Raw genomic sequence first — 10476 nt, 5'->3', positions numbered from 1 at the left:
CACTGACCGATTACATAGAGTCACTTTTTCTCAAGTGACTCAAAAACAACACCGTGAACTGTATTTGACACATATATAAACTATATAAACGTATATAAACTAAAGAGAAGAGAGAGAGAGAGAGAGAGAGAGAGAGAGAGAGAGACTGAGAGAGAGATATAGAGAGAGGGAGAGGAAGAGAGAGATAGAGAGACAGAGACAAAGAGAGATAGGCGGACAGGCAGACAAACATACAATGAGAGACAGACAGAGACAAAGAAAGAGAAACAAGAGAGAGAGAGAGAGAGAGAGAGAGAGAGAGAGAGAGAGAGAGAGGTGAGAGAGAGAGAGAGAGAGAGAGAGAGAGAGAGAGAGGGACAGACAGACAGACAGACAGACAGACAGACAGAGACAGTGATAGCATAACCTGACAGCAAACACAATAGTTGTCAAAACCCGTTTAGGCCAAGCGAAATCAATGTAAATACACCACAATAGACGCAGGGTATGTCTTCAAGATTGAATATATATTTTACTTGTCACAATCATATTCACAAACACATAAACAATTAAGATGTGTACATAGCAACTTACGAGAGAGAGAAATGTAACAGTCACATTATATTACCTTCACATGTTAGGTTAGGTGCACAACGATTTGTTTGTTTGTTTGTTTAACGCCCAGCCGACCACTAAGGGCCATATCAGGGCGGTGCTGTTTTGACATATAACGTGCGCCACACACAAGACAGAAGTCGCAGCACAGGCTTCATGTCTCACCCAGTCACATTATTCTGACACCGGTTCGAACCCACGACCTCCCGATTACGGGGCGGACGCCTTACCACTAGGCCAACCGTGCCGGTCTGTGCACAACGATAAACATAGTGAAGGGCATAACAATTCAAGAAAGTCATGATGCACAAAATATTCGATCAAGTCTTAACTAGCTTAACTTGCACCTTGAGCAAAACTATATGTTCCTCACTCATTAATTTGTACTGTAATGTCTCTGCTTTAATGTATTAAGCAAACAAACAAACAAACAAACCGAAACAAAGTGTATATATATGCATTACGAAGAAATTATTTACAGATTAGAAAACGAGAAAAAGTGAGGTATGCATTGGTTCAACACATAGAATGACATAAGAGTAGTAAAAGACACTTTCCTTCAGGTATAAGCCGTAAACATAGTTAATCTATTCAGAATTTATGTTTTTCTTTCTTTTACTTTATTATTATTTTTTTCTTTTTTACATTATCTGACTTTCTTTCTTTTCTATTCTCATCTCTTGATTATATTCCCAAAGGCTTACATTGTTATAAAACAAGAGGCAAAGCCTACAAAGCTCACGTGAGATAACAGTTCTGTCAACCAATTTTTACTGTAAGTAAATGTTACACTACCGGGACACTGATTTGTCTGTTTTTCGGAGCATATTATTTTTTTGCGGTATAAAGACGCGCATTGGATATCAATAATGTACTGGAATTGACGTGTCTTGTACGTTAGTGTGGATGTAGTTTGACAGATTTGAAGCTAATCATGTTGTGCTGGGACGGTATCGTCCTAGTGTATTATCATAGCAAATATGGTACACACGTATACAATACAAATTATATCGTTCTGAAAAATCGTCAAATGTCCAAAGTTTCTGCCTCTAATTTTGTCCATACAAAGAATAACATACGTCAACCAAAGTTCGTCTGAGGCGGAAGGTATAGTTAAACCCAAAACACAGGAAACTGACACAACCGCACGCTGAGTGACACACTGATAAGTGACAACATTACACATTGCATTTGACGCAAACTGCCGTTGAAAACCCCAGTCCTTCTTGTGAAAAAGGTTGGGCTCACAATGTCAGGCTTTTAGGCCAAAAAAAAAAATAGGTCTGTTTACGGTAACCCGACCGACCCTATTTTTTTCGCGCGACCCTAGACTTTTTTTTGGGCATTTGGGAAAAAAAAAAAAAAAAAAAAATCTTTTAGTTTTTTTTGCAAAATAACGTAAAAATATGGTTTTTTGGAAAAAAAAAAAAAAAAAAAAAAAAAAAAACCCGACCTACCGACCCTAATTTTTTGGCCTATGTTATCGTAAACAGACCTAATTTTTTTTTGGCCTTACATTGGATAGGGCCACATCCCTCCACAGAGACTAATACCAACTGTGGCATCCTGACTGCTTCCTGTGCAGGGTGAGATTTTAATGAATTAGTTTATAGAATGCCACTAGTGTCCGTTTAGAAATGAATTCAAGCCCCCCCCCCCCCAAAAAAAAAAAAAAAAAAAAAAAAAAAAAAAAAAACCCACCATTGTAAACAAAGAGCACCTAGGCTATTGGTTTTCGGGATGCAAGGTTGGTCTTATCCCATGTACAGTAAAAGCCTGGCCATATCTGAGAAGGTGATCGAACACTGTTTACACGTGAGAGACTGAGCCTTTACAAATCATCGCGTCACATGTCTTGACACAAAACACGAACAGCCATAACGAGGGATCACAGCTTGTGCGAAATTCAACCACTAAGAAGTTAGCTCCTTCTTCTTCACTGGCTTTGTATTTTGAAAGGTTTATTTGTAAGATACCACAGAGAGTCATCACTGAGGGGCCGGGGAGAGGTTGTTATAGGCGGATGCACTGGCTGACTGGAATGTATGTTTGTGTGTTTGTGTGTTTGCTTAACGCCCAGCCGACCACGAAGGGCCATATCAGGGCGGTGCTGCTTTGACATATAACGTGCGCCACACACAAGACAGAAGTCGCAGCACAGGCTTCGTGTCTCACCCAGTCACATTATTCTGACACCGGACCAACCAGTCCTAGCACTAACCCCATAATGCCAGACGCCAGGCGGACCAGCCACTAGATTGCCAATTTTAAAGTCTTAGGTATGACCCGGCCGGGGTTCGAACCCACGACCTCCCGATCACGGGGCGGACGCCTTACCACAAGGCCAACCGTGCCGGTTGACTGGAATGTATGTGTATTGGAGGGAGGGGAGGTTCACACTGTCCTTTATATAGCCACGAAACACAGTATGTGTGTGTGTGTGTGTGTGTGTGTGTTTGTGTGTGTAAGTGTGTGTGTTAGTTTGTGTGTGTGTGTGTGTGTGTGTGTGTATGTGTAAGTCTGTGTGTTTGTGCGTGTGTATATATACATGTGAGAGTGTGTGCGTTTGTGTGTACGTGTGTGAGTGTACGTGTGTGTGTGCGTGCGTGCGTGTGTTTAGGGGATGGGAGTATGGAGGAGGGTTGTGGTTCATGCTCCTAATATATCACTGGGAAAGCCACAAAACACACAGAAGTCACTTTAGCATTACTTCCATCCGTCGTTCATTCGGGGTAAAAATACACAAAGGGATTTAGCGTGTTAGGGTAGGGGTTGGGACGGGGTAACATAAGCTCATCCTTTTGATATAAAGAGTAATGCTGCCACAAAACATACTGAAGTCAGTAAGCGTAACTGTTCATCAGTACTACTCAGGATCCGGCAAAGTTTTCATAATAAAAATCGTTCGTAAAAAGCCCGCAATAGAACCTCTTTGCGGAATGGTCCTGGTGACAGTGCATTCAAACCCAAGTCACCTACAACATGGTTGACTCGACAACTCTTTGGCCAGACGCCGCTTAATAATTGCAGTCAGTCGCACAATCTTTAAACCTGGGACCAAATCCCAAAGTCATAATGCACTGGGCAAATTACGGCCTAACTGCAGAAAGCTCAGAAGTGAGATGTTTTCTTTTTTCACATTTTTTTTTTGCAAGGATGAATTCGAGCACTTGCTGCCCTCCAGAATACGGGGATTCAACAACAAAATCAAACCACAATCCAGCTTTCGAAAGTTTGATTACATGAAGAAGAAGATTGTATACTACTGTCAGTCAAGTTTTGAGCAAGCCTGCCGGCAGTGCGAATCAAAGACATAAGAGACTTAAAGTCTGCTTACCATAGTTCCTGAAGAGAAAACGAGATCACGCATACACCTAGCTTTCAATCATTGAACAAACCGAAAAACGCTGTTCATGCTCGTTCCTTTTGAGTCGGAGCTCCTTATAAGTAGAGGTTACATGCCGAGTCTCAGTGATTATTAAAAATAATGGTCGAAGTTAGCGGATCATGAAAAATGCGAGCTTTAGCGAGCTTTTTCATGACCGCGAACTGAGACCATTGTTTTTTTATAATCACTGAGACGAGGTGTGTAACCTCTTTATTCCTCCTTTCTTCAGTTATTCAAAGAAAAGAGGAGTTTTTTTGCAAAAGTTTGATCGAATCCTATTCACTCAACCAGTCAACCTGCGCAGGCGATCGATTAATACGCGGTTGTATAATTCCGTGCAAATAATTTCATTCTGTTAACACTTCTTGTCAGTTTTCCTATTTTGGACTAAAATCAAGTACACAGATATGTTGTTATTCTGCTGTGGCGGCAAAGGCAGATATTGTGTGTTCTGTATATTATGTTTTGGTATCGCTTAGGATAATGTTCTTTCGTCAAATGGGACTAGCAGACGAACTTTTGCACCCGTGTTCCAACGTTAAAAACTGTATGAAGTTCAGTTTTCTGGGGAAAATAGTGTATGAAACCGCTTTATGTTGTTTAAATTGATGAGATGTGTGCATTTGGTTGCGTGTGATCTGTTTATTAAATGAAATATTGTTGAAAACTGACCGTCGGATTGCAGTCTGTTGTCGAAGAAACTGAGTGAAAAGAAATTTGAAAGGGGAACTACTCTTGTCGCTAGACAAAGTATGAGAGTTACTTGCCTTGGGAATTTGCTTGTGATGAACGTTTGTGCACAGCAGACCTAGATTCAGAAAACAACCAAACTCATGGATTTTATATGGAGATTCATGTGTTCAAGCCTGTAGTTGTTAATTTAAATGCGGTATGTTTGTATTGTTTGCTCCAGAGATGTATACTTCGTACATTAGAGCGTTCGGAACTTTTCAGTCGCAAAAGTAGTACCGACGCAGAACAGCTTCTCAACCCATTGCGCTATCGAGGATTCAGGCTGTTGCTGGGTCGTTATTTGTTTGGTTGCTGGGTGTTTATCGAAAAATAACTAGCTCTACAAGTTTACAGAGGTAAAGAAGCAGAGGGGGGAATAAATACTGTTAAGCAGTGAAAACAGGTCTCTACGTTGTGTCCACTAAAGGAAGCCTGTCTGTACCCATCACTGCTGCAGCAAGTCATCGCTCGTTTGAGTTTAAGGGGGCCGTTGCTATGGTCTCAACGCTGAACAAGTATCCAGGCAATCAACTTAGTCAGGAGCGCAATAACAACCTCGTGATGACACAACGATTTACTGGAGACAACTCATGAACGATACTGTCCTACTCATTCTTCATAAGAATGGTTACAGTGTTACTAATTCGGGGCATTATCCGTTTAACCGCATCGGTCATATCAGGACACAAGCAGACAATGCAGCACGCACATTTCTAAGGCCTTTCAAGACACCACGAGTCCTTAATCAGAATGGAAAAAGTGTTCGTTACTCATTCATTGCATTGTCTATTTAACCGCAAAAGTCAATCTCAGGGCACAACCAGAAGACGAAGGATACACGTTTTCAAGACAAGGCAACAGAGTCAAAGATGAACAGTCATTCAGGAATTGGAACAGGTGGGGTTTTGTTTAGCACATTGGGACACCATGAGCACACTTGAAGCTGTACAACGAACACGGGGTCAAATTAAGTTACCGACGTCACAAAAGTTCACTCAAAACACAGGGAAGTCACCAAGTTACGAACAAGTGAGTTACTTTACAGCTGGACGGCACGAATCTGAACTCATATGAAACCATAAAGATGTCGATCGTTACTGTGATCATTCATATCAAACCATGAAGATGTCGATTGTTACTATGATCATTCAGTCAAATCATGAAGATGTCGATAGTTACTATGATCATCCAGTCAAACCATGAAGATGTCGATTGTTACTATGATCATTCATATCAAACCATGAAGATGTCGATTGTTACTATGATCATTCATATTAAACCATGAAGATGTCGATTGTTACTATGATCATTCATATCAAACCATGAAGATGTCAATCCTTACTCTCATCATTCATATCTAACAATGGAGATGACAATCATTACTTTTGCAGAAAGGGATCCACACTGTTACGACGGTGAGCCAATAGAGATTGGGTGATGAGACAGCACTGATCTAAGTCACGAAGCATAGCAACACGACGAAGCATATGACCAAGCCGCATACACGTATCGCAATGACCAACGCTGGTCTGTGAAATTCAGCTTTATTCATGGCGGTGCAACAAAGAAGAGATCAGTGACAAACGCGGAACAAATGTGACCCTCCACCACGAAATGAGTCGCATGTCACCTCGCGCGGTTCTGCGCTAGGCTTGATATAAGTCCGGGGAGTGTCTGGTAACAGTGTGAGGGTCACCTTCGTCACAGGCTTATAACTCAAACAGTTTTCGCTCTTTTCTAAAACGGTTTTCACCACTGGATAGAGCATAAAAAACTCTTTAGGAAAATGTAAAAATATGAAAATCATGCAAAGGTGACATGCGACTCATTTCGTGGTGGAGGGTCACAAATCCTCATGATAAGACAGACCAGCGTTAGGACACACAAGTACCGCTGATGGTTCTACTATAGTAGCGTGCCATTTTCTAAACAAAAGACTCTTCACGATGACAGCGCAGGTGTATTCATGATGGCGTGACAAAGAAGACGACATATTGGACGCCAAAGAACATTCTCATTACAGCTGGTCACCAAGCTACTGCCGGTGATAGTGAACAAAGGAGAGTGCGTGGAGATCGTCTATGTCATCGACAAAATTATCCTTACGACGGACAGGGTAGGCTGAATCATGGCGGTGCAACGAAGAAGAAGTCAGTCGCCAGCTCTGACAAAACATTTTCAGGAGACATACTTATATTTGCTGGGAACAAGCTACTAATGGTGCTTTTTATATTTAGTCAAGTTTTGACTAAATATTTTAACATCGAGGGGGAATCGAAACGAGGGTCGTGGTGTATGTGCGTGTGTCTGTGTGTGTGTGTGTAGAGCGATTCAGACTAAACTACTGGACCGATCTTTATGAAATTTGACATGAGAGTTCCTGGGTATGAAATCCCCGAACGTTTTTTTCATTTTTTTGATAAATGTCTTTGATGACGTCATATCCGGCTTTTCGTGAAAGTTGAGGCGGCACTGTCACGCCCTCATTTTTCAACCAAATTGGTTGAAATTTTGGTCAAGTAATCTTCGACGAAGCCCGGACTTCGGTATTGCATTTCAGCTTGGTGGCTTAAAAATTAATTAATGACTTTGGTCATTAAAAATCTGAAAATTGTAAAAAAAAATAAAAATTTATAAAACGATCTAAATTTACGTTTATCTTATTCTCCATCATTTGCTGATTCCAAAAACATATAAATATGTTATATTTGGATTAAAAACAAGCTCTGAAAATTAAATATATAAAAATTATTATCAAAATTAAATTGTCGAAATCAATTTAAAAACACTTTCATCTTATTCCTTGTCGGTTCCTGATTCCAAAAACATATAGATATGATATGTTTGGATTAAAAACACGCTCAGAAAGTTAAAACAAAGAGAGGTACAGAAAAGCGTGCTATTCTTCTTAGCGCAACTACTACCCCGCTCTTCTTGTCAATTTCACTGCCTTTGCCATGAGCGGTGGACTGACGATGCTACGAGTATACGGTCTTGCTGAAAAATGGCATTGCGTTCAGTTTCATTCTGTGAGTTCGACAGCTACTTGACTAAATATTGTATTTTCGCCTTACGCGACTTGTTTTTTTATATATCGAAGGACAGTGACGATGTCAGAATGATCGTAAGGTTTTCACAAGACGTACAAGTCACAAGGTAACAGGACAGCACAAGCTATGATCTTCATGTAGTGTAACGTCAGTCATCTCGGCAAGCAACTCCTCTCCAAATCTTCACCACGAAGGCAATTCCCCAAATGTGGTCTTTTTATATTTAGTCAAGTTTTGACTAAATATTTTAACATCGAGGGGGAATCGAAACGAGGGTCGTGGTGTATGTGCGTGTGTGCGTGTGTGTGTGTGTCTGTGTGTGTGTGTGTGTAGAGCGATTCAGACTAAACTACTGGACCGATCTTTATGAAATTTGACATGAGAGTTCCTGGGTATGAAATCCCCGAACGTTTTTTTCATTTTTTTGATAAATGTCTTTGATGACGTCATATCCGGCTTTTCGTGAAAGTTGAGGCGGCACTGTCACGCCCTCATTTTTCAACCAAATTGGTTGAAATTTTGGTCAAGTACTCTTCGACGAAGCCCGGGGTTCGGTATTGCATTTCAGCTTGGTGGCTTAAAAATTAATTAATGACTTTGGTCATTAAAAATCTGAAAATTGTAAAAAAAATTAAAAATTTATAAAACGATCCAAATTTACGTTTATCTTATTCTCCATCATTTGCTGATTCCAAAAACATATCAATATGTTATATTTGGATTAAAAACAAGCTCTGAAAATTAAATATATAAAAATTATTATCAAATTTTTTTTTTCGAAATCAATTTAAAAACACTTTCATCGTATTCCTTGTCGGTTCCTGATTCCAAAAATATATAGATATGATATGTTTGGATTAAAAACACGCTCAGAAAGTTAAAACGAAGAGAGGTACAGAAAAGCGTGCTATCCTTCTTAGCGCAACGAATACCCCGCTCTTCTTGTCAATTCCACGTGCACTGCCTTTGCCACGGGCGGTGGAGTGACGATGCTACGAGTATACGGTCTTGCTGCGTTGCGTTGCGTTCAGTTTCATTCTGTGAGTTCGACAGCTACTTGACTAAATATTGTATTTTCGCCTTACGCGACTTGTTTCTATTCTATCTATGGGGTGGTCTGCATCTTTGGGTATTGACGAATAACTCTGTTCTGCTCAGACCAAGAACACGAAATCCAACACCATCCCAGCTCCTCTGGTGACGTATAATTCAACTACAACCAACCATCCCAACACACGACCTCATCAGCCCTCTTGTTTCTGTGACCTGACCGTCATCGGCGTGGTGAGGGGTTGTACACTAGCCTTAGAACCGCGGGTTCTGCGACAACTGAGCAGGCCTTGGAAAGCGCGGCGCATCTTGTTGTGCGTCATGTAGTACACCAGCCAGTTCACCGAGGAGTTGGCGTGGGCGAAGGCCGTGATGAAGGCGTGCAGCTCGTGCGGGAACGTGTCGTAACGGTCGAAGCTGACACCGAGGGAGTAGGGCAGCCAGCAGGTGGTGAAGGCCACGTAGATGATAAACAGCGGCCTGGCCAGCTTCAGACCCGGGTGACCCGGAGGCTTGTCCGAAGTCGTGGGGCTCATTCCGGCGGTTTGGAGGGTCGCTGGGGTCTTCTGTGCCCCTTTCTGTGCCGCTGCCCCTGTCGGTGGGGAACTGGTGAGGGCTCCGAAGGTGGCGCTGCCCTTGGGAACCGTGAGCTGGTTGCTGCCCACGGCCTGCGCGCCGCCAGTTGTGGGGCCCATCAGGTCCGACTCCTGGTCCATGTTGACGGTGCTCTCGCTGGTCTGGGAGTCCTCTCCGTCGTACACCCTGTCGTCTTCGCCCTTCACGCTCTTCTCCTCCTCCTCCTCCTCCTCCTCGTCGTCCCTCTCGGCCCCAGCCCAGGCCTTGACGCTGAGGACTTTGCCCCCGGTGTTGTTGTCCTGTGGCGTCTGCTCCGACATGGGGATGGTGGACCCGACTCTGCTGACGCTGCTCTTGCCCCTGGACTTGGCCACCGTCTTGCGGACCTTGTAGACGTACCAGTAGGTCCTGCCGTAGGCGATCCCGGACACGGTCATGGGCATCCAGACCAGCACGATGGAGAAGAAGATGGTGAAGTCGTGCGTGGCCATGCGGTCCCACACGCACTCGAAGCTCTTGTAGTCAAAGGAGTGGTCGCCGATGCCGAAAAAGTTGAAGACGATGAGGAGGCAAGCGAAGAGAACGATGAAGACGCAAATGATGATGCTGTTGCGGTAGGTGAAGATCTTGCGGTAGATGGTGTGGTGGCAGATGAGCACGTAGCGGTTGAGGCTCAGCACGGTCAAGGTCAGGCACGACCCCACGCACGCGATGGTGCAAGCCCAGCCAATCACCATGCACACCCCCGGCACACCCTCGAAATCCCGCCACCCGATCAGCTTGGCTGAAAGCATAAAACACAAGTCGGTTTACAATTGCAAACGTGCACAAAGGTATACGCATGTACGCAAAACAGCGTACATGCCCGCAAGCATGAACGCGCACACAAACACACACACACACACACACACACGCACACGCACACACGCATGCACGCACGCACGCACGCACACCCACAATCACCCACCCACATACACTCATACAAACACACACACGCACGCATATAGGATACACACACACACACATACGGACGAGGAGCACCTTAGGTACCGGTCATACGCAGACGGATCTGTGTGACTTCTGTAC

General features: G+C 43.1%; 1 protein-coding gene across 1 annotated transcript; it reads right to left on the bottom strand.

The window, feature by feature from the left end:
- Positions 1 to 8859: 8859 nt before the first annotated feature.
- Positions 8860 to 10184, bottom strand: LOC138963657 (D(2) dopamine receptor B-like). Its single transcript, XM_070335504.1, has one exon. The coding sequence runs from the start codon at positions 10182 to 10184 to the stop codon at positions 9009 to 9011; it is 1176 nt and encodes a 391-aa protein (XP_070191605.1). The 3' UTR covers positions 8860 to 9008.
- Between the last annotated feature and the right edge of the window lie 292 nt (positions 10185 to 10476).

The sequence above is a fragment of the Littorina saxatilis genome, linkage group LG4 (assembly GCF_037325665.1).
Source record: "Littorina saxatilis isolate snail1 linkage group LG4, US_GU_Lsax_2.0, whole genome shotgun sequence".
NCBI lineage: Eukaryota > Metazoa > Mollusca > Gastropoda > Littorinimorpha > Littorinidae > Littorina > Littorina saxatilis.
Note: the sequence above shows the minus strand (reverse complement) of the source record. Positions and strands in the feature narration are given on the sequence as shown.

Excerpts from the sequence above, each read along its gene's own strand:
- LOC138963657 (XM_070335504.1), bottom strand. The coding sequence starts at position 10,184 with ATGCTTTCAGCCAAGCTGATCGGGTGGCGGGATTTCGAGGGTGTGCCG.